Source organism: Antennarius striatus, chromosome 12 (genome assembly GCF_040054535.1).
Source record: "Antennarius striatus isolate MH-2024 chromosome 12, ASM4005453v1, whole genome shotgun sequence".
NCBI lineage: Eukaryota > Metazoa > Chordata > Actinopteri > Lophiiformes > Antennariidae > Antennarius > Antennarius striatus.
Window position 1 is genome coordinate 14381858 of NC_090787.1, and position 24449 is coordinate 14406306.

Consider the following 24449-nt stretch of genomic DNA (forward strand, 5'->3'; position numbering starts at 1 on the left):
CCGCAGCCACTGATCCCCGGACTCTGCTTTGAAGATTTGAAACTTTGAAGCTTTGAAGCTTCGAAACTTTGAAACTTTGAAATTTCTAAAGCCACCTATCTATTTATATTGGTTTGGGAACTATATTTGTTTGTTTTAACTGGTTCAGGTACGTCAATTCTTGGGTGGAACATAAAACTGGAAACATTATAATAGATAGATAGATAGATAGATAATACTGTTTCTGTTCAGAATGAACCAATTGGTAAAGATTCTGATTCAAAACCGAAAACTGGAACCTTCTCTCTGTGAGGCAACAGTACCCCCGGCGCTGTCCTTAATACAATAAAATCACAATCAACCTGGTGGAGCACATAAATGTGTCTGTCTCAGGGAAATGCATCCTATAGCTTTTGAGGTACAGTATTAAATTCTGGACACAAGTGAAGTGCCGACCAGCCATCACTGACATCCACCAAGACACAAAGACCTAGATTCATCTTTAACCGGACTACTTCTCACAAAAATATCAAATGCATTTTGCAGGCCTTTATCCAGTAATGCAATCTGTACTTCCATTTATTGTGATTAAAATCTTTATTAGATCAAACGACCATCGGTTGTTATCAGTTTACAAAGGAAGCCAAACTGGATTAGCCCCATCAGTGTGATTGAGGAAAAAGTCAGAGTTGTGATTCAGCACATCCTCCACAGCTGCACTTGGGTGTGCATCCTGCTGACTCAAAAATAGCCTCCATAATAGCCTTGAGGATGGAGGTAAAGTAATACTTCACTTGATTGTTCCACCGTTGACGATAAAGAGCTGCAGCAGAGCTCCATCACGGGATGTTTGCTTCAATGGTAAGCTGTTAGAAGTTTGATTCATAATGATGAGTCGTAAACGTATGAAAGCGAGATTTGTATTAGTCTTCAATAACCACGACCACCCACCAGCTCAATTTTTCCACATCATTCTCTATGAGAAAAAGTTAAAATTAAACAAACTGTCAGAGTGGCAGATGTAGAATTTCAGCCTTCAAAACAAACGTCACCTCAGCAACAACCCTCAACTGGAAAATTATCAAAAATAAAAGCGAAGGGTAGAAATATCCTCATATTTTCCTTATGAATTATGAATAATGAATTCCTTTTGGATTAGGGGAATGTGTACGTTCTGAGAATGGGAGCATAAAACTAACACGAGTGTGCCAAACACTTGGTAATAGGAAAACACCCACTGACCAAGCTCTTCTGAAGGCTCCCTTACTGCTATGGAAAACTCCTATTTGTTCCTAAACAGTTCTGCTTTATCGTGCAGAACGTTGACACGACGGCTGGTTTAACAATGAGCCAAGCCTAAAACTTCAGGTCAGACCAAACACAGCCACAGGAAGTCTACTCTATCTGGGAAAAGACAGGAGTCTGACTTCTTGTGGGACATTACGGAAGTCATGGGCGCTTCCTGTTTGGGCAGGCAGAGTGGAAAGTCGTGGGCAACTTAGCTCATGGTGACAACAAGTACAAGAACGCTCATACTCTCCTACTACTGCTTAAATACAGCTGTATCTGTGACAAGTTTGTGACAACCGTGCATAGATGTGGGTCTCTCACAAAAATGTTGAGACGTGACCAGAAACCAAATATTAGGATCCCTTCTTGGCTGAAAGATAACATTTAACAATTATTTGACATACAGGGTTTCCTGTTTCCCAACTGATATGCTCTTACTGGAAGAGGACAGGATTGGATTTTGGTTCTCTAAATTGCTTCATATTATCTGGACCTTTGTCTGCTAGATTGAAGAATGCTCTCAAGCTTCCCATTTAAAATGCAACAGCAGAGTGGCAGATCTGGACTACATTACGACCAAAACTGCTAAAAGTCATTGCCAAACCCAAACAAACACATTTTATAGTGGTTTTAAAGAGTGCTTTTTATTTCTCGCTATTCCTTCATGCCTTTGTTCCACAAACCCTGCGTCATTGTTACACCATTATTAAACCCTGGGTCTCATGGAGTCTTTACAGATTAAGAACATTAACTCGGGCACATTTAGGTACAACACTGCATTAATGCTAACAAACACTAAATAACATGTCAGCAGACTATAGCCTTTTAGACCCATCCACCTGCCATCTGCTATATTGTAAACCTTTCACTGTAATGGAAAACTAATGAACAGCACCACAAACGGTCTCCAAATTGACCATATAGTTAAATTAATGCCTTTATGGAATAGCTTTAATTACATCATAAACTTCAAACATGGCAAGACTGTTGCATTAGAGTGAATATTACTTTTGTTTGTGTGTCACAATAAAACCTGAAACTGAAGTGCATATGGCTAATATTCAGGAAGACAATTTGTGAGGCGATATTCACCAACAAATTTGTCATAATTTTAACAAACTGCATGAGGACTGCTGTTATTATACAGCAGAGCTCAGGGCTTGTCCAACAGCTGGCACAGGAAAGAGAGAGTGTCTCCTAATGGGTGCATTGGTTACTAGAGCAACCTCATGTATTATTGACCCATTCGTAGAACTCATCTGCTCTCCCATCTCCACCCCCTGGGTTTGTTCTTCTACAGTTCCATTTATGATCACAGTAACAATAGTAGCTTAGGCCTGCTCCTAGTTTGACACCAGGTGTGTGTGTGTGGTTCGTGGTGGAAAGACAGGCAGAGGTCAATCCGATCAGACCTCACACAACCAAAGAGATGTTATCATCAGACCACGTGTGTTCTGCAGCAGATGTTACAGCCATCAACATCTTCTACAAGCACACAAAGCAAAGACTTTGCTTTGCTGGAATTTGATGGCAGACAGATCAAAGAACTTCAACGTTACTTTATATTTAGTTCCTAACATCAACATACCAATCCAACAATTTAAGATCATCAAAGAAGTTAATGACATTAGAGCTAGACACTGAAAAAAGTCCCTGCTGTATGTGTGTCAGGGGCTTCAAACCAAGAATGCAGACCGATCAGTTATCTCTGAGATGCCCTCATCTTGGGGAAACGTTAACAACTCTGATAAAGGATAAAAGTGCACGGGTTTGGACCATTAGGAGCTGAAGTGTTTGATAACTTATCATCAGAAGCTGAAGGCAGAGACACTGATGCTGCATCTTCTTTCTGTGCATCGTAGCAGGAGCTTATCACTGGTAATTTTTGACTTGAGCAAACAGGCAATAACTATATAGTCAGTCTGAATTCAGGAAGGAATGAGTCGAGTGAGGATAAGGAATAAGGATTGGTAAAGGAAGAACAATGCTGTGATTACTTGAATGAAGGGAGGACAAGTTAGCTCAGGTTGCTGAGGTAAAACTTCAGTCTATTTGGATGAAACCACAAAACAGGAAATGCTTTCTACCTGACAAATAGATGAGGAGGAATCCAAATTGTGCATCAATCAAGACTCTCAAAAGGCACGGAAAAGTTTGTGTTTTCTCTTGTAAATGGAGCATTGCACAAATCTTAATCCCCAACAATGAGCTGACGCAGCAACTTGTGCTCTGTTGATAACGATCCATATTAAATGCTGTTTTGAAGCACACTTGAAACACCAACCATTTGTTTTTGCTGGCACATTGAGTCAGCCATGTGTACGGACCATAGACTGTTAATAGCATCAATCCAACATAATGACACCCATCTGGTGTCACGCTCCCTCGGGTCAGGCACATAGCAGGAACACCGAGGATCTGAGTAGATCACCATTAGGTGCCAGGCAGTTAGGACTATTGATTACAATTACACAACACCCCCAACAGCTGCTCCATACCCTGTACACACTCACTAAACATGTCAAACTAACACAGATTTGTCATACAAACATCAGCTGAGGCATTAATGACATCACATACTGTTGAGTTCTACAAACAGTTTAACAAAACTCATCACACACACATCATGATTTCTGCTCTGGCTGCTAACAGGCAAATTTGGAAGGCAGTGTCCTGTGTTGCACCAAAGTGCGTCACCAGCACCACAAATTCAAAGCTGATGACGGTCATCATGGAGCTAATCATGTTCTCATCATGGCTAAATTGTGGCGACATACATAGCTAGCCCATGGCTCTGGCTTTGACCTATCACCAGTGTCTCTGCTCTCCCCTCCAACAATAAACAAGGCAAATAAGGGTCTTCACCAAAATGTGTTGGGAGGGGAAGAGAGCAGCACTCGACCCGAAAAAGAACTAAATTTCTGCTTGACCAGTACGACAGCATGTGCTACATATTCATGTCAGATCCTAAATTAATTTTTGTGTCATGGGGCCTTCAAAGGGACAGAAAAATTGTATTTCAAGCTGACACAACAATCAGAACGGGTGACAACAGCTACAATCCCCTCTTTATGTCCCTGGAACAGATCCCTCTATTCCTGCTGTGGTATTTACGTGCTTCGTGGAGGAATTAATTGTGCTCTGCGTGGACAACCGTCTTGTGTACAGTCACATTCTTGTCCCACAGAGAAGCTTTAGCAAACACTTGAACTCAACAACTCAGCCATACGTTCACTGGTAGTCTGCATGCAAGAGGGTAGTAACCCGTAGCAGAACTAAGGGTTACAAGCTTGTGTCCTGTGTTTGAAGGGTCAATCACATGCCTTTAAAAGAAAGAAAAGACATAAACCTACAACTGAAACTGAATGTTAAATGTAATTATTAATGATTTACTGTTTACTACAGCCAGGAACCAGGGCTTTAAATGTTAGGTTTCTGATTCTAAACCCAGCCCTCTGAAGTCGCCTCTGCACGTTTCTGCCCATCAGTTGAATGACTGGATGCCTGCTGACACTAACAAAAGTCCCACGCAGAGTTCAACAAGTCATTTAAATCCTGAAACATGATGATTTCCACACACGCATACTTGTATCATTGGTGTCCTCCTCCCTCTGGCACTGCACCACAGTCAGAATGAATAAATGATAGAAAGGTGTGGTTGGATGTCTGAGATCCTGACTCAGGATTCCATTTCCCTGACAGAGTGCCTGCCTGAACGGTGTCCGTTTCGGTTACCTAGCAACATCTTCCAGGAAATCAGGAGCACCAAACATTCAAACACGCTCAGTCACAAACAAAAGGGATGATTCCTTATTCTTATACGCTCACTAGGTTAGGGTTAGGGTACAGAGGTGGTGTACCGCAGGTCCTCATGGCCAAGATGCTCCAAAGTAGGTGATCAGAGTCAGCAAGTCACTGTCATTGGACACTCCAAACGTAAACCTGTGGCAACATGCTTTCCCCTATGAGGAGGTGTTATGTCAGCTCAGTACATCCCTATGAAACCGATGCCCTCAGTGACACCAAAACACTTTCACCAGGAACAGATTCGTTACAGACTCCAAGAAGGAAGAGACGCTCAAATTACTAAAATACAAAAGTCTGAAAGTGAGGTTCCTTCAGAGACAATCTGACACTTCAGCTCATAAAGTCAAGAGAATGTATTACAAAGGAATGGATAACTATCCCAATCCTCTTTCTTTATCTCTGTCACACAAACACAACGTCATCCATTCACTCTAGATCACCTGGTCCTTCTGCAAAAACCACAACAAAAAGACAAATTAAACCTTTACATTGTGAAGATTCAGTATTTCTCCATCATAAACGACTTCATTCATTCACTCCCACGTTTCTATTTCAGGGCCCTTCACTCATAGTGACCTGTTGTTCTTCACCAACCAAACTCACATGTGCTCCCACGCAGCTGATCTCCAGTCAGGTGACTTTTTGCTTAAATTGTTCGTAACAGCAGGTCCACAAAAGGGACACAGTGACACTTGCCGGAGAGGTACAAGGAAGGATGGACCTGAAGTGTGTACTTACAACCAGCACGGACGTCCTCACCACCTCAGAGACACTTTGCCGGAGCTCAGCGGCTGTGCCAGGTTTACCCAGACCGCGCGTAAATCTCCTCGTCTCCGGATGCGCTGGAGTCGCCATTGTTGCGCACAGCTGTCATTCAATTCACGAGTTTTTCAAAGTTTAAGAGAGAAAAAAAAAAAACGAATCGACTTTATCCGTTTCTACGATCCCCTCCGGTGTACAGTCCCACGAGTTCAAAGACTGGTCACGTCGTGGTGTGGCTGCTGACTCACTCCCACCTCCACTCCAGCGCATACTTATCGACTTGAAAAGTCAACGCTTTTTGGTTTCATTCCGGTGCCGTGGCTGCTCGCGTCGGATTAATCGTTGTTAAAATGAATTATCATATTGAGGAGTCTCTGATTGGCCGTCAGAGTCAGACAGGAGGTGTATAATCTGGTCGTCTCTCCGTCGCACTCCGCCCCTTACCGGCTCAAGGGTCCGCCCACCCCGTGGCGCGTGGAAACTGCCGCGCTCGGACTTTTGGGGCAGCCAACCGGTGTTTACCTGTGAACCATCACTACCCACGCAAAATCACAGCTCTGTAAGCACCTACCCACCTCACCAGTTCGTTTTCCTCCAAACACATTTTACATTCATCACTTTTATTTATCCAAGAAAAGATTTTTAGAAAAGAAATCAGTTTCAGAAACCTGACCACGGGAGCAGCCGTTCAAAATTACATTAAATCCAATGGCTCTCTTCTTTTGTATTATTAGAAAGTTTAATGTATTTTCTATTTCTATGTGTCTCTTCCAAATCTATTGCCATGTCTTAGTTGTGAAACACTTGGAGCTGCAGTTCTTGTATGAAAAATTTCTAAAAAAAATAGACTATAAGAGATACTATTTCAGGAAGAGAAAAAAAAGCGTATTTATGATGTTTAAAAACATTCTAAAATTATATTTACATCTTCACACACCTACTGTATATTGCTACAAGGCGGATTGGATGTCCTGCTTGAAGCATACCCCTCAATCATTTTTCAGTTGTTGTTTTTTTTTGTTTTTCATGCACATGATCTTCTTATACCTGAATAATTTCTGAATAATAAATTCAATCTTTCCCCCAATCCAACAATACACTGAATTAGTTTCTCTTCTTTGTTAGATGGGACAGAGCTGTTCCGTGAAAGCAGGTGTCACAATGTTGCGTCATGGTGCACAACTGTTGACATGTAGAGAAGACAGAGCAGACCCTGGCTGCAGGGGCCTAGAAACAGAAATACAGTACAGTACTATTAAGAGTTATGTCTAAAATAAATACCACTGTAATCACATTAAAATAGTAGTAGTAGTAATAGTAATCTGCTATTTCTACTACTAAAACAACAACAACAACAACAAATAATAATAATAATAATAACAGAAGTTTTGCTACAGTGTAAATTCATTTCTTTCTAATGCTTTAGTTTCTTTGGTTCTACCTCGAATCAAACATCTTGGTCAGTGGCGCCATCTATCGGTCACTGCTGTAAACGCGCTGTAGAGCTGCATCACTTGAAACATCACGTTTTCCCTCGTCCTCTAAAGCTTCGACAAAAAAAAACAGTCACACAAATCAAAGCTTGAATATTTTTTATTGCTTTCATTTCCAAAGAGCTTTCTGTTGTCTGGGGGAAAAAAACGCTGCAATTCAAAGCAGAACTGAGGTTTTCCACTTCATTTGCTTCACTGCAGAGCCTTGTCAAATGCATATTTCCATTCATTTAGACCCATAAAAAGATCTGGAGTCTGTGTACAGGAGGCAGTCTAGTTCTGTGAGGGCAGCAGCGCTTGGATCTGAAAGTTTCTATTTTATTTCACACATAATCTTTGAAGCATTCAATTACACCAACTTTCATAATACAATGATTATGACTATTTCTCACTTTTTCCCATACAGCTGACCTTAATTAATTAAAAAATGCAAAATAGTCTCAAACATATTCATACAACAAAGATCAGCAAATAGAATATTTATTTATGGCATCAATCTGTGTTGGCAGCTACCCCTGGTCACAATGTGATCAATGTGAGGCTCATATCAATGATATAAAATAATTTCATATTCTCATCAGTTTTTTTTTTCTTTTTAAACAACACATTGTGCTGGGCAGCTGTGCACAGAGCATTAGCCATTAAAGGGTGGCTGTTTTACATGATTAATGATTTCATGGTATGCAATACAGGAAACATTCCTCATCTCCAATGTAACAAAAGAGCAATAAAAAGTCCAGGACATTTATATAAACCAGTTTGGCACTGTAGTTGCAGGACATTTTCAAAGCAGCAGTTTTTAATAAAATAAAAAAGTACACAAAAACTTCATGACAATGCAGTGATATTTTAACCAGCTTGGAAAGATGTCATTATAAAAACAACTAATGGCAAAATGTAAAACCAGAAAGATAGGAAGTGGTTCAGACCGTTAGAAAACAGTATAAAATGACATCCTTAAAAAGAGGTTTTAGAGTTGAGAGTAGAAATGTCAGTAAATGCAGTCTCTGATGCAGTCTAAACCAGCGGACATGTCACCATTAAAGCATTAAAAAGCACCAAATGTGCATGGATGCATTTACAAATGTTCCACATATGTGTAGTAAAGAAAAGCAGAGAGTCCAGGAGGAGCAGGAGGAGAAGATGCCACCCAGGAGAGATGACACGTGGAGACAGGGTGGGCCGGTTCAGTGAGGGTGGGGTTCTTTATTGTTCAGGACGCGAGTGCCACCAGTGGGGACCGTGGCACTGCGGATGACCTCCATCCACCTGCAGGCAGAGGAAGGGTTGTTAAAAATGCTCTGTCAATCAGGACCCAACAAGACCGTAAAAAGGTGCATCAGTACCTCTCAAACGTGTATTCGCTCTCAGACCGGAAATAGTAGACGTGGGACTTGAAATGCAGTTTGAAGACATAGTCCTTGTGAATGTTTTCAGACTCTGAGGGGATGGTGACTGAGTAACCCAGCAGAGGAAGGCTGGCCAGTGGATAATCATCCTGAGGAAAGACAGACAGAAAGAAGTCTGAGTTTCAACCGAAAATCATAAAAAAAACAAGCAGAAATCCACATACGGTAAGAAGAAAAACACAAATTACACAAGTATATGTACAAGTAGTCTGATAAAGCAGAGGAATTAATATAGAGTGTGATATTTTATACTGGATTCTTAGTGCTAATTCTTCATCAATCTGTTAGACAGAAATGATTAGTAATTAATTTGTCGTTACATGTGATTTAAACTGTTTTAAACCTTGTGTTCTAGAGCCTTTACTGTCAGTAACTGTTTGTTGAGTGGTTTTCTTCAGGACTAAAATGGCTATCTTCAGATATTTAAAAAAAATTTTTTGTATTGATTAGATGTTGTTCAAACTTTAATGCAAAGTTAAAACTAACAATATTTAGCTGATAAAAATACTGAGGTGTGCCATAACATCGAAATAAGCTGCCTGGGAGCCTGTAAACCTCGATTATGACACAGAGATTTGACATTCTACACTGGCATGTGAGGCTTCTAATCCCAGAGGAGTCAACACTGAGATAGACCAACAAAGACGAGTGAACGTTCATCACCTGGTGAGATTTATAGAAGAACAGGCTGAAGTTGGTGAAAACGACCCAGAGCTTCTGCCAGCCGTTGCTGTTCTTGAACTTCCTCAGTAAGTTTCCTGAAAGCTGATTCTATAAAGAAAAAACACAGTTTTGAAATCTGAAACACCATAAAGTCACGTCAGTTTCACAAGGAATGTCCAGCACTTAAATGTGTGACTCTATTCATCAAATAAGTTTGTTCTTTCCTAACAAATATCAATGAAAAGCTCAAAAATAGAACTTTAAGTCTGCGTCTTCCTACTTCCATCATCTGAAATGTTCTTTCCACTGCAGTTTATTCTGATTCAGTTTCATTTATAATCCACACCCTGCTGCAATAAAGACCCACTAGGACACCAAATATGTTTTAATATGCCAATAAAAACTGTCCCACATGAGCACAATTACTTCTAAATGATTTCAATAAGCATTAAATTCCCCAGCACCATGCTGTTCAATGAAATTAGCCTTTTGTGACAAATTCATTTATAACTATTCATTTATTTATTATTACGTATGTAGTTATTCCTTTGTAGTGTATTTTTCCACAAAATTGAGATCCTGTTGGTTTTCATGGCATTCGTTGACAATAAACTGACGAGAAAATCATTAGTGTCAGTGGTTTCCTCATGCTTCCCAGTAGAATTTAAATCTGCTGTTCAGCATTTTTGACTATAAATACGACGCATGAACTGAGCTGAAGATCCGTATATCATGGATCTGACTTGGTTTGGTGTCACTGATCTATACAGCATGACACAACATCAACCTTTATCCCATTTTTATTCTCTACCAAGAACTTTTCCTCCATTCCTGTCTGCCTGGCTCCTTTACCTCTAGACTCCTGCAGGATTCACTAAAGGAGAGGCTCTGAACACGGTACCAGCAGATAACAGACAGAGGCACTGGTCCCTGGCCACTCGGGGGCCCCACTGGGGGGGCCTTATTCTCACTGACTGGACTAGGGTCCTCTACCACGGAGGAACACACAAACACATGGGGAAAAGAGAGAGAGAAAAACAACAGACAGGGAGGGAAGGACAGAAACACAGAGACTGAGTAGGTGAAACACAGGCATGCAGTGGCAGGAAAAAAAACACGGAGGCCGGCGTGCATCCACACCAGGCTGTGAAGAGGACGTAGTTACAGCGACAGAGTCAGAGCAGAACGAGATCAGGGTAGGAGGCGGTCCACAAACAGGATCTGTTCCGTTAGTGTCAGGACATTTAGCACATCTCCATATTTACAGACAGTCAGAGAAAGATCGCAGGAGCCAGGGGAGGAGAAAAAGAACAGGACGTCACGCAGGCAGCTGTGAGCCAAACAAGGAGGGAGCAGTATCCTCGCTGTTAATCCAGCACATAAACAGCAAATACACATTATTCACATACAACCACTTAAATATTTATCTAAGGTAATGGTCGTGTGGAACACCGAGCTGGTGAGAAGAAGAGAGACCAAAAATAGAAAAATCATAGTATCAGCATGACAGACTCCAGACTTTAAAAATTTGATGCTAATAGAGCAATTCATCAGGTAATCACAGGCTTAATCCACATTGATGTAACTAATTTGGCAAAGAGCTTTGTTCACTTTGTTCAAGGCGGGGGATCGAAAATAAAGGAAAGATACATTTTCGATTCCTATAATTGCATTAAAATAGGTATAAGAAATTCTTGATAGGTATAAGAAATATTTAAGTTGCCGTGCATCACAGGAGGATACTGTTCCCACGGAGAGATAATCAAAGTGAATTAAGGTGCGGCACACACTCAGACACAGATAAAGAAGGGATTGAGGAAGACGTGGAGAAGCAGGCCTGAGGCTGAGTGCTGAGGTTTGGCTGGTACCTCCATAGCTATGCTAAAGTCCACCATGGACACACTGGTGTTCCTGTGCCAGCACACGTGCACCATGGTGTTACCACGGTGAGGGGCGGGCCTCTCCAGCGAGGTCTGCGAAGCCGTTATGTCGTCCTCAGACTCCGCCTCCACTGTGGAGTCCTCAGGGCATTCTGGGAAAGTCAGGATGTTGTTACTGCTAGACAATGAGCAGGGTGATGAGGGGAGAAGCTAAAATGCAGACAGTGTCAGAGCTTTCACAGGTGAAATGTCGTTTCCTGCAGCCGGGACTTTAATCATAATGTTCTTATGGAGTTCATCTCTATCAATAAATACCGCATTACCTTCCTGCACTACAAACTAAATTACACATTTAATATTCTCCTGTGTCGTGACTTACTGCTGTCTTCCAATTTGCTGGTCAGAAGGTCAGTTGAGGGCCCATTGCTGGTTTTTGCCATCTCTATCGCCCACTTTATGTCCTCCATCCACTTCTCCATCTCTGTCAGTGAACTAGAGGGAGAAACACATGTAATTATTATTCACAACTGTGAGGTTTGGTCAAGGTAACCAAAATATCACAAGGTGAATTCATGGAGGAGTTCTGACAATCCTTGTTTCCAAAGTTACAGATCAACTGTCTGCTATTTCACTGAACCTAGATCAGCCAGATGTTACTTTGAAAGATGAAAGAAAAAGGATTTAGACCACATACCACCCCCAAGTCCCAAGCTTAATTTATTAATTCAGTCATAACTGGTTGAGGATAGCCATGATTCTCTCAGTGACGCACAGTGTGGAAAAAAAATGGATACACAACTGTCTCATATCTTCATCTACATGAAGATTCAGTAATTTCTTCTATGACAAGAAAATCCTGAATCTGTCTTCCACTCCAGAATTTGATTTATTATTCCTTTCTTAACCCTCCTGCCAACTTTTACCAGAATCCACTGGATAATTTATGCTTAATGGACTGAAAGCCTGAAAACTCAATATTAAATGAAAGAAGAAAATCCTGAATATGAAAAATAATGGCTACAGAATGTGTAGCCATTACTGGTGTCTGCACAACCACCCATCTTACCTTGCTGCCACCACCACAGACTGCTGCTGCCCGACCAATGTGAAGGCATGAGGTACACCCCACTCTTCCTCACTCGCTCTGATCTGGAGGCAGAACACAGAAAAAACATTAGACAGCAGCAGAATCTGGGACAGCGACGACCGAAATAGACAGAACTAAAGACGAAGGGAAGGATGGTGATAAAAAAGAGAGACCAGGACGAGAGTAGTCATCCTGACAGTACGTTCATGTGTGTGTGGGTGTGTGTGTTTACGTGTGTGTGCTTGAGCTGTTTTAAATAAGTCATCTTCAGTAATAACAAACTGGTGACAATCTATTGAAGCACCTTGTGTTAAAATGAAAGATACTTACTGTCATCCCATGGAGCTGCAGCTGCCCGTGAACTTTGAACTGATTGGTCGCTGTCATCCCTCGACTGGTGTACAAAATGACGTCATTGAACTGAGATTAAAACAAATAATGGAAATGAATCGATTAAAGAAACATATTTTTTGAATCACAAAACAAATGGTCTTCAGTCACAAAAGTAGTGAAAACCATAAAACCTAGCTGATAATAGAAAGAAATGAAAAGTGCATACTTGTTGTTAATTTACATTATTAATATATATTATTCCACAGCTTCGTCATACCATAAATAATTACTGAAGCTATTTTTCCAATTAAACTAAACACATGTGCAAAACATTTGAATACCATAAAACAGTCCAGTTTTGAGGCAACATGTGGTTTTATTTATCTGACAAAGTGTGAGAAATTTATAGCTGGAATGAATTAAACAAAGATGATGTTTCAAAGGACTGCACAAAGAAAGGAAGCTCCATTTGTTATTTCTTTTGACTTGTTTTTGACAATACAAATGTTCCAGCTATGATAAGTCAGTTGTGGAATGGATAGTTTTATTAGTTCAGGCTAATAATTGAAATTTGGATTAAGGTTTAATTTAATTTAAAAAAAACTGCTGGGCCTTGGTGGAGGAATACGCTCAGCTGAGTTCATGTTTAATCAGACCAGGAATATGAGAGAGGAGGTTACCAGGAAAAACATTCGTTGTTGGAGACCTTTTCCAGACAGTTTGCTGAGGCAGCCCAATCTGATGAAATCCTGGGGGAGAGAATGCAAAAGATTTATTACAGACACAACACCAGGCATATGTTTGTCAAAATGTTGATGCTAGGGAGTCAGAAAGAGAGAGTTATAATCTCTACCAGACCAATTTAAAAAAAAAAATCTTTTAACTCACTCGACCAGGAATCACAAGATTGTCAAGTCCAATTAAATCCTTCTTCAATTCTAGGAGCTTCTGGAAGTTCTCCATCTTGATTAAGCTTCCTTGGAGTTGATCCACCACTTCAGATACATCTGCCAGAGCGGCTACAGACCAAACAGGCATGACAAAGTTTTATTACTCTACAAAATCTCCTTGAAGGACCTAGGGCGTGGTTGTAGAAACACTGGTCTTAGTCTGGTACCTCTGCAATCCCTGAAATCCACATGAGTAGCTGGATAGTGTTTGCACAGGCGCTCCAAGATCTGCTTATAGTGGATGAGGCGGTGCAGAGGCCGCAGAATGAAGACGTTCAGGGGGATGTAGCAGACTTTCTGCAGCTCAAAGTCCCTACAGAGACCCTCCAATCTGTGGGAAGACCTGCACGCTTTCTCCAGCTCTAACAGGACCTCCGACTGGCGATGCAAACTCACCGTCAGGGGCTGTGGATAAAGATAACATACATAAATGTGTTGTAGTCCATCACTGCAAAAACTAAATAAATGAGCAATTTTCTGCAGACTGGCGCCTCACCCTCAAGCTCTCCAAGTTCTTCAACATGACATCTCCGATACGCTGGTAGTCTCCTTTTACGTGAGCGTTGGAGCGTCCTTCCCTGAAACAGACAAACATCAGCGTGTTTTTATCTCTGCAGCATTATAGGGTCCAGTGAACAGCAAATGAACTGAGAGGTAACACAGAAGCTCTAAAAGCTCATCTATTATTTAGATGAGCTTCACCTTAATCCAGAAAACCTCCAACAAGTTGGAAAAGGTTGTTTAAACTTTGGAAAGAAACCCACCAGCAGGTGTCTCCATTGAGCTTGTGTTTAAACATGTTGGCTGTCAGGGCCAGAATAAAGGGGAACCATTATAAATAAACTCATGCTGCATTTTAGCCATCCTCTGTAAAACACTTCCTGATATTGGGCATAGAGCCTTCTAATCACTGTCAAACAACAAAGGCACCTCTCTACATTATTTGTATATGCAAAGCTAAATAAAGACACGTGTTGTGCACATTATTGGCTTACGCATTTGAATTGGGCTCCTATCAGCAGAGTCTTGTTTAATTTAACTTTCAACTTTAATTTGGAAATTTAACGACCTCTGGAAGCCAAAACAGGATTTAATCAAAATCATCATCTACAGTCTGCAAATTGTTGTCATTAATTCCGACAGTTTATCAGTTTATGTATCATTGTGTGTGTGTGTGTGCGTGTGTGTGTATGTGTGTGTGTGTGTGTGTGTGTGTGTGTGTGTGTGTGCGTGTGTGTGTGTCATTAAGCAGAGAGCAGAAACCCATGGGTAACAAAAGGCCATCACGACAATAAAAAAATTACAACTGTGTTACATTGAAGTTGTGACAAATGGGCCTAAAATCTCTAACTGCTGATGTCACTGCTTACGCCCACAACCCCTCCGGGACCATTTAGGGTATCAGGGAATGAAGTGAGTCTTACCACAGGGCCAACCTCTGCTCCACCTCCCTGAGAAATCCTGTGTGGAACGTGTGCAGAGGCTCAAAGGTGGAAAAGACCGTTTTCTTCAAAGAGTCTGGAGTCTCCTCATCTTGACCTATGGCATTCTGGAAAGACTAAAACCACAAATACCTACATGTAAGCACACGTTATTAAAATACAGTTTTATTCAAATCAAGGATTTAAAATGAAGTTTAAAGTCAAGTCCTGATTTTCTCATCTGAAGCCAGGCTGTTGAAGGAAGAAGGAATGATAACTATCAGTGGTTTGCTGCTGCTTGACTTCAGTCTAATAGACATAAGCTTCACACTTAAGCCCCTTGAATTCTTTGAGGATGAACTGAAGAATCAATGCCAATCATTCTTATCATCATCTTTCTCAGTCAAACATCGGATGTGGAGTGAGAGGGCACGTTGGACAGGAAACGCTTTATTTTCGCTGACATGAATGCAGAGGGGAAGTTTTACGATAAAGGAGTGTGTGCTGAGAAGAAGAGCCAGCTGTTGTTCAGATGACTTCACCCCAAACAGCAGCACCAACCAGTGTATGGGAAGAGAGAGATGACACACACACACAACTGCATGCGCACACACACACACACACACACACACACACACACACACACACACACACACACACACACACAACTGGAAAAAAAAAAGAACAAGGACATAAGCCCACCCAAATATTTACGAGATGTTATGCGAAGCTTTGGTTGAGAAAAGCTGAAGCTTTTACATGTGTCAGCGAAGTGGAATGATGAATTTTCTTCACATGTGTGTGTCGAAACAGACAATGGCAGCTTTTTAGCGCGACCTCGTTCTCCACAGCATTTTTTAATATCCTGCTTTCTTCTGATTGGAGATAACATCGAACGTTACGGTGTCACCATAGCTTGAACCCGGTGAAATGTAAGGAAACGGACGGAACAGAAAACCCGCAGCTAAATAATCCCTTCATCTCCGCAGAAAAAAAACAAGAACAACAACCCCAGCCCAGTTTAGTATTCACAGCCTTGAGCGAGACAGATGAATATATTTCTGAGAGCGAGCGAGGGGAATTAATACAAAATGAAATCTCATCTGCTAGAATATTCCTGCGTCACTGTCTGACTCTGCGTTATGGCGGGCGGTCGGCACCGGAGCGGCTAACTGGAGTGATCAATGTTTTCTCCCTGGAGGAAAGAGCAGGAGAAAACAAATGGATGCAGCGTGCTGGTGAGCAGGATTAGCTTTTCATACCACGATCACAACCTCCAGGTCCTTCACGTATGTCCTTTCTGTTGTCAGCAGCTCCTTGGCAATGAAATAGGCCCGGTCTGTTGGGAACCTCTGCAATGACATCATGACAGAGAGTCGAGTGTGAGAAAGAAGTCTCCAACTAACAGTTCAACTAGTGTTTATTGTCATGTTGAAAACCTAGAAAACACTCAGCTTCGGTCCCTGTGGAGGGTTATCCAGGCCTGGTAATGTAGGTCTGAAGCTATTTTGAGCTTTGAAGCACAAGTTAAGTTGAGTTTTTTGTTTTTTTTTAAAATTTGATCATAAAAAGCAGATTCTCAGAGATCATATTGCTGTTGTCATTCCACAGAAGCTTCCCTCCAAATCACCAACCTTCCTCCGGACCTCGTCTTCATCATCGGTGCGAATGCTGCAGGCGTCGTTGAGCAGCGGGCTGGTGAGAGGGGAAGGCTGCCGGCCGTCTGGACTGTGACCGAAGAGCTCCAGCGACTTCTGGCCGTTGACCATCCCATGAGGGTGACCGGACGACACGGGCAGGTGGGGGCTGCTGGACCCCATACCTGCAACCAGAAGGAGGATAGAATAAATCAGAGATAGGTTGATGATGAGCAGATTGACAGAAAAATCACTCAAAACTGTTTTGGAAAAATGAAATATGTCGCATGACTTGTACAGATTCCTTCAGCAAAATCTCCAATTGTTCTGTGTTTCTATGATTTACATCCCTGTGAATTAATTTGTTTTAGGACAATACCTATAATACTATCTTCTCACAGAGGAGAGGAAGGATTTACTGATCATGTAACAGGCTGTCACTTGCAGCTGACATCCTTCATTGAAAAAGAATACAGGCTAAACCCCTAAGTGTCTACAGATCCAGTTTGACTCAGAACCAGGTTTTCTGATAAATATATTTCACTAGGGGGGGGGGGGGGGAGTCTGCCTGCAGAAAGTGAAATATCAGGCATGACCTACTGAAGTTCAGGCAGAGCCTCAGTGATACACACTCTGAGATGTAACCTGCATGAGGATCAGCAGGAATACACCCCCTGCGATCATCTATGCAGATCATTTTCACTCAGCTTACTTACTATACTTGAACTGCAACATGCACACCTCTTTCTTCTGTCCACTGGTATGTTGGCACAAAACATAAAAATGATAACATGAACAAAAATAACACTTGACTGGAACCAGACTTGACTGGACACACCAGTACAACTCTGGGAAAGGTTTGCTACGATATCTGCGGGACAACGGAGGGGAAACCAAAAGGTGAAAAATACAAAAGGTGAAAAACTACAAACATTCATCAACAAGGCTACAGAACTACAGTGAGAATGGAATGAAGGAGAGAGGCTCTACTCTGAACAATGATTGGGGTCTTAGAAAAGATTCAGAAAGTCTGACGTCATAAAGGTTGCCTTTATTGACTAAAAATAAAATATATACATGATTAAGTGAACATAAATCTTGAGAAAAGCAGCATAAGTTTGTCAAAGACGGGGAGCGACCAGAGGGACAGTCTGAGAGAGTTAATGAGAGTAGAATGGTAAAGTGTGGTAACAGAGGAGTGAATACATGCACCCCTTCTAGACCTGAGTTAATTTATGAATGCTTCATTGTTACTGCACTGAAAGAATCATTGGAAAAGAGCAACAACATGCATCATTCAACCCATTAACACACATCAATTTACTGGTATCAGTGAAAAAATGAGCAGCAGAAACACCCATTACACACCGTGTATTAAAGTGCTGTCCGTAATAAAACTGCTTGGTGTTCTAGTCTTACATTCAGCTCTCGCATCACGTTCTCCAGTTACACAAATTAAAGAAAGAAAAAACAGTAAAGTGACCAAAGCACAATCTGTACATGCAAAGACGAGCACAGGCAGAACAGAATAACGTGAAAATGCCAGAAACATCCTGAAGGACACCAAGACCCACAGACCTGAGACTTTGAGCCACATCCACACACATTAGATATTTGAAGTTAAATTTATATTTTGATGTTTTTTATCTGCTCTGGGTGTGTTTGCACGGACCCATTTCAGGTGTGTGGGATCGCTCATGTGCACCAGAGATGTTTCCCTTCCTTTGCAAAGATCCAGTAACTTCATCTAAGAGATGACTTCTCTTTGATTTCACAGCGCCATCCTGACCATGTCTGGATCATGTTAAGAATCAGGAGGCACATGCACTGCTGTTAAGTGAGCTAAATGCAAATAGTCCTGCACAACAATCATCTGATTTTCCTGCATATTACCAGCCTCCTGCCATTAATATTAATTGCAATATCTGCTGTATAATTAACTGTTGGCTGGATCTTTGCAGAGAAGGGAAAGTATTGTATGTCCTTCCAGCCACACAAGACTGCCCAAGAGTTTACATGCAGTTGTGGAAAAACAAAGACAGAAATGTGACAGTTTCTTGTTGACAGAAACAAAGAACAAGAAAGAATAGAAATATGTCAAAAGGAAAATAACAGGAAAATAATAAAAGAAGGGCAAAAGAAACCTGAAGAATTGACGAACAAAAGTGCAGTGCCTTTTCTTTAAGACTGAAAATACTCGTGGACACTAAACCTGATGGGAGCTGTAGTTCTTTAATAGGGGCAGTGAGCATGAGGACATGTCAGATAAAAGTTGTTGTGCGTTGACCAAACCTCCTCTGCAGCAGGTGTTTAGTCATGTGGCTTTGACTTTCAAGTAGGAAATATATATAGAATCTACTAACCTCTCAAAAACAATAACTATAAGATGTAATCATTCCCAATTAGTGCCTACAAAGTCATCTTGACATGACTTGTTTGTATTCCTGTAAAAGTTCATAAGGCATCTGAGATACAGCATCAACCAGTAACTGAGTATTCAATGCCTGACAGTGTTAACAGAGCATTATCTCAAACACTCAGTGAATGCAAAGCAGACCAGAAAAAGTGCAACTGTGACAATAGATACTCTTCATATCATTCTCATGTTTTAAAATGACCTGATCAGATACACCAACTGTTTGACGTTTTATCATTACCAGTTATTCAGTGTTCAACTCTATCATGGCACTTGACTCAAAGATCTAGCAGACTGGAAAAGAAAACCTCAAACATGCAACAAAAAGGGAAACCCTGAACGAAATCCTTCCTTCATGAGATCTACTGAAGTTTTCTCACAGGTATGACTGTTTTTACTCCATTTTTAATTCTTTTAACCTGAATTGAACCCCTTTAACTCTCCAGGGGAGGTGAATGGGAACCTCTATGTGCACTAGCAGCTGAAAATCTGTGAGCTCTCATCGTCACTAAACGCATGACATCCTTCCTCATCCGCTTCCTCATCCAGCTGGAGGCTGCCAAAGGAGAACTTGTTTCTGGGTATGACGGAAGGGGAGTCGGTCTCAACTGGATTGCCAAATATTAGGGGGCTGCTGCAGCCACCCCTGTTGGTCTCCACTTCAGACTCACTGGACTCTGAACCACTGGTGGTGGAGCAGTCGCTCATCTGAACTGCTCCCAGGTGGGTGACACCAGCCCGCTTGGAGCGTCTCTGCCCCAGACGGGAGCTGGAGCGTCCCGGTGCTGAGAGGCCATTGGCCATCATGCGGCGCTCCAGAGCAGCCATGCGCTCGGCCCGAGACAGAACAGGACGGGTTTCTTGCTCTGGGGAGGATGCTCTCTGGTTTGAGTCTGGGAAGTGACGCACTTTAGAGGGCTTTTGTAAACGGGGAGAGCGACTTGGGATGGGTGAGTATCTGCCCTCATCTGGGGGATGGGAAGTAAAGCCGTAGCCATTATGATCAACAAAACTGAGGGAGCTTGCTTGATGGCGGGCGTCAATGGGATGACCTGTGACCACACTCTTTGGACCCATGTGTGTTGCTGTGAGAGCGCTGCTGCTATACCGTACTCTACTATGTGGAGGGAGGTCTGCCATAGTGCTATGAACAAGATTTTGTTCAACGTTTCGGTAAGAATGTTTCGGGGAATCGTCTAAATCGTGGCTCATGTGGGCCGCTTCCTTCAGGGAGGGATGCATCCTACCAAGAGACACCTCTTGCTGGCCCTGCAGAGCAACATGCATGCTTCCAGAACCTGACCGATGGTGGCGTAAGACCTGCTGCTCATGACTGTCGTTCAGTCGTCTAGCTTGGTCTCTGCTTAAGCTATAGTCACTATCTACATCACTGTCTTTATAGAGCATGGAAGAGCTGCTGGCTTTGGTAGCGAGCGATGCTGGACCTGCACACAGATGTTCTGGGTAGGTCTGCCGCGTTGAGCCTCTTGTCTCCTCGATCCTGGACACAGACCCTGTTCTGTCGTTGTGACCGTTCCTCTGGGGAGAAGGGCTCATCCTCGTCCTCAAGGATGAAGGGTCTTCAGCACTCACCAACACAGGCTCCTTCCAATGGCGAAGAGGAGGAGAGTCCACTCCCGGGGCACCACTCTGACAAAAAGAGACAGAGGTTGAGAATGAAATAATTTAAAGGCCAGATTTATTGATGACCAGGTCCTTAAAAATGACTCAAACATATGTGTGAATTAAATCTTCATAAAAGTACATCATGGACCCACAATAAGAGGTGCAACTCGTTCCCAAAGGTGCACTGACTGAGGTGTGAATTAATAAAGTTGAATAATGTTTAAACTGGTGGCTCAACATTTAAGTGTTTATAAACCAGAAAAACTCACTTCTGTTGGCACTTCATGGTGGCGTGGAGAAGGCAATGGTGACAGACGGCTGTTGTGTTGGACCCGACTGTGTTTCCTGGCAGACGGGATGTTAAAGGTCAGTGTCTAACACTCTTTGCGTCTCTTTCTGCACCTGATATGTCAAACAAGTCTGCAGCCTTTACCTGTCAAATGGGAGCTTTTTAAATTCGGACTCCCTCACGTAATCAATCACCTGCTTCTGTGTGCGACCGCTGCAGAGACAAGTACATGAGCAATAATAATGAGGTATTCAAAAAGGGCTGAGATGGATCTTTACATAATAGGAAGATGCTGCTCAGGGATGAGAGTCCTGACAGACGGAGAGCAGCTTGACTTGAAAACACTGATAACCTGAATCTGAAGGAGGAGCCTCGTGAAAACAGCATGGGCTTGGGTTTGGGCTTGGGTTCCTCAAAGAGGCGGAAGAAGGCGTGATATTCCACGCAGATCTTCCAGAATATTTTACAACAGTCTCTGCTGGCCATCAGAAACTCCAGAGTGTCCTGATATGAACTCTAAGGGACACACAAAAACATAACTTACAGCCCCAGGCACTGATGAACTTTTGTATTTGACACTGCTATCACAAGATGTGACTCACATTCAGGTCTGGCCTCAGTTTGATGAGGAAGCGTTTCCTCTTGAAACTCAGCTTACGGACTTTAGACCAGTTGAAGGCGTTAATCTTTGTGTGTCCCTGCAGTTGGAAAAAAAACCCCAAACCTTTGGACCTCAAGCTTTGATGAACATTCAGTTCTACCCCCAAATAATATCTACTAAAGTAAACCCAATAATTTTCACAATTACATGATGCCAGGACTTGAAGTGTGGGACACACCTGAAACACCAGGACACCGGTGGGTGCCACAGCCAGGCTCAGCTTCGTGCCCTCACGGTCCTTAGCGGGGTGGAGGCGAATCCCGTACATCTCCAGCCTACGTGCCACTTCTAGTAACTGAAAGTCTGATTCTGCTGGTGTTTGACCTCTGGCAAAACACACAACACATCAATACTGTTATTGATTAAGGTGTTTATCTTTGTCCTATACCCTGAATGTTGCACAAAAATTGATAAAAGCACAGAATAATGAAGACATTATCTGGACATCAATATATTTCTATACAGACTTTGACTCAACATGTGCAAACTGTCACATTTATTATGCTTTCAACAGATTAGAGAGATACACTACATTCTGTCATGTCATCTGGTTGTGTTTCTAATCGAGGTAAAAGACCAAATCTGTGTGGAACCAGAATCCTCATGTTTATCTGACTTTTTTTGAGCAGCCGTGGAAGCATGGGGAGGGGCTGCAGAAGCTAACTAACCTTGCTAATTCTTATCAGTGGATATGTCTTCCTGCTTCCTGTTTGTGGTACTTAATAAGAGTTTAAACTGGCCCGGCCACACGGCCAAAAGAACTGCGATTACAGTTATCAACTTGGCGATCCTTGGGTGGAGAAAGAAAAGTCAAATCAAATGGAGCTACTGTTGGAGCTGCAGACGTGTGTGTGTTTCTCTCTGACATATTTCACTGTAACAGAGGTGTGGGTTGTGTAGGGTTGGCAAAGCAAATGTGTGTACTGATGAGGACATTTTAAAAGGAGGAAGGCAGGAACAGATCTGGAAAGTTTCCAGTATTATACTCCTAAGGGCATACCCCTCTTAAAAATCCAAGTATGAAATGCCAAGTTTATAACAAGCTGCACTTCACATTAACTTGTGCGTTAAGCATGTTAGAAAAGAAATGTGGGGTTTTCACCTATAACCCAGCTGACAACAGCTGTGTGAGTCTGTTAGAAGGCAGCCTTTTGTCCCTGGAGTAGCCACTTCTGACCAGAAGCAGTAAAACAACTTATAACGTCTAACATTTCTGAGTTTATGTGTCGCAACACAGAGCCCTTTTAAGAAAGAATCTATTCATTCAATGGCTGTTTTCCTGAATGTGTCACCTACGTAGTAAAACTTTCCCATGGGACATACACAATCTAAGACAAGTTCTCCTGTTCATGGCAGAGCAGAATAAATGCTAATGGCCCCAAACTGACCTCAAACTTAGTAACTATTACTACATTAAGGAAATACCTTGTGTCCTCGCATCTGCATTTGAAAAAATACTCACATGTTCTTTGAGTGAAAGTCCATGATCTTGTCAATCAGGGGCATTTGATCTGGGATGTAGTTGTTGTTGAGGAGGTGTGACCGGCACTGGCTCTCCTCAAAGTCCCCAATCTCAGCTGAAATGAAAAGATTCATGTCATTATATAAAAAGAGATGTGAATAGACCACATCCCTTTAGGATGTACCGACAGTACAGAACAAGCCTAATTTCCCCTTTTTGCGGGGAACAAAAAAAAGCATCATATGTCTTTCAAACCCATTAAAATAAAGGGTAGAACATTTCCATTCAGTCGGACTCAGTGGAAAAACATACTAGTAAATATCTACTTTTTGTAGCGGAAACAATTTTCTGCCTTCTTAAAGTAAAGGTAGTTTAACTCAACAGTCATCTTTAAAATGTACCAAAGAACTAATGTCCTTTTGACATGAACTTGTGGACAAGAATCAAGTTTCCTGACATTTATATGTACAGTATCTGAGTTAGACACACATGAAATACACACAGCATAGCCTTGATGCATGCTCGTACTTCAGAGTGAGATGTGCCGGTGAGAATGATTTGCAGAGGACACCAATGGGCGTTGTGGCTGAGGATGGTACAATTTGTGCAAATATGACTTTATCACATTTTGCAGAGACATGTTTGCATGCAGTAGTTTATGACCTTTATGAAGCCGACAATATTGGATTGACTTATATTGAGCCTCTGGACAATTGTGATAAGGCCTTTGTTGGTCAGCTGATAAACCATAGACTCGTTTTTCAGTGCATGGTTTTCACTTGTTTCTGTGAATTGCAGATCTATTCGCTTCCCTTTCCTTCAGCTTTACACAGTATGTGAAAAGACATCACAGATTTCTTTTGAATTTGTTTGTACTGACAATAGGATCTTTGCCAGTTTAGATGTACTTTATTGTGGTGCATTCCATTTGAATGGTAATGCAGCCTCAGTAAGAGCTTTCTGCCAATAACTGGATGTGAAATAGAGTGACTTACGCCTACTGTGACGACACACACATAGCCTCTACAGATAGATTCAACTTTCCTTGGCAAATATAATTTGAGTCTCAGAAGTCTCTAGTGGGAGAACGAACAAAAACTGACTCTTTTGCATGTCTAACTTCACTGATCTCGTCAGAATGAATGTTGTCTCTGATCATTTTTATGTAGCAGATGTGTCTCAGAAATGTGAGGTTATGAATATGCTCAGTATTTCCTACGGCACCATGATACGTGTGGTTGTTAACAAGCACTTCTGTAAGATTACGTTCAATCATCTGACTGA

General features: G+C 41.9%; 2 protein-coding genes across 8 annotated transcripts in view; both read right to left on the bottom strand.

Moving 5' to 3' along the window:
- zmp:0000001200 (dedicator of cytokinesis protein 9) overlaps positions 1-6164 on the bottom strand; it is a 70803-nt gene extending 64639 nt beyond the window's left edge. For both annotated transcript variants that reach the window (XM_068328406.1, XM_068328405.1), the window contains exon 1: positions 5815-6164. In XM_068328406.1, coding sequence (XP_068184507.1) covers positions 5815-5931 — 117 coding nt within the window. In that variant the 5' untranslated portion in view covers positions 5932-6164. The remainder of the gene's footprint in view (positions 1-5814) is intronic.
- Positions 6165-7413: 1249 nt separating this feature from the next.
- The window catches only part of LOC137604881 (FERM, ARHGEF and pleckstrin domain-containing protein 1), a 46575-nt gene continuing 29539 nt past the window's right edge, over positions 7414-24449 (bottom strand). For 3 of the 6 annotated variants that reach the window (XM_068329087.1, XM_068329086.1, XM_068329088.1), the window contains exons 7-27: positions 23166-23280; positions 21882-22029; positions 21645-21740; positions 21395-21558; positions 21187-21255; positions 21023-21098; positions 20573-20777; positions 16709-16896; positions 16337-16426; positions 15078-15211; positions 14150-14231; positions 13821-14058; positions 13592-13722; positions 13384-13452; positions 12701-12790; positions 12350-12432; positions 11663-11775; positions 11272-11435; positions 9404-9511; positions 8678-8829; positions 7414-8600 (exon numbers count right to left, since the gene is read on the bottom strand). In XM_068329087.1, the coding sequence (XP_068185188.1) occupies positions 8519-8600; positions 8678-8829; positions 9404-9511; positions 11272-11435; positions 11663-11775; positions 12350-12432; positions 12701-12790; positions 13384-13452; positions 13592-13722; positions 13821-14058; positions 14150-14231; positions 15078-15211; positions 16337-16426; positions 16709-16896; positions 20573-20777; positions 21023-21098; positions 21187-21255; positions 21395-21558; positions 21645-21740; positions 21882-22029; positions 23166-23280 (2597 nt within the window). In that variant the 3' untranslated portion in view covers positions 7414-8518. Of the gene's footprint in view, positions 8601-8677; positions 8830-9403; positions 9512-11271; positions 11462-11662; positions 11776-12349; positions 12433-12700; positions 12791-13383; positions 13453-13591; positions 13723-13820; positions 14059-14149; positions 14232-15077; positions 15212-16336; positions 16427-16708; positions 16897-20572; positions 20778-21022; positions 21099-21186; positions 21256-21394; positions 21559-21644; positions 21741-21881; positions 22030-23165; positions 23281-24449 lie in introns of those variants that run through there. The other 3 variants (XM_068329089.1, XM_068329090.1, XM_068329091.1) reach the window with 3 other exon arrangements.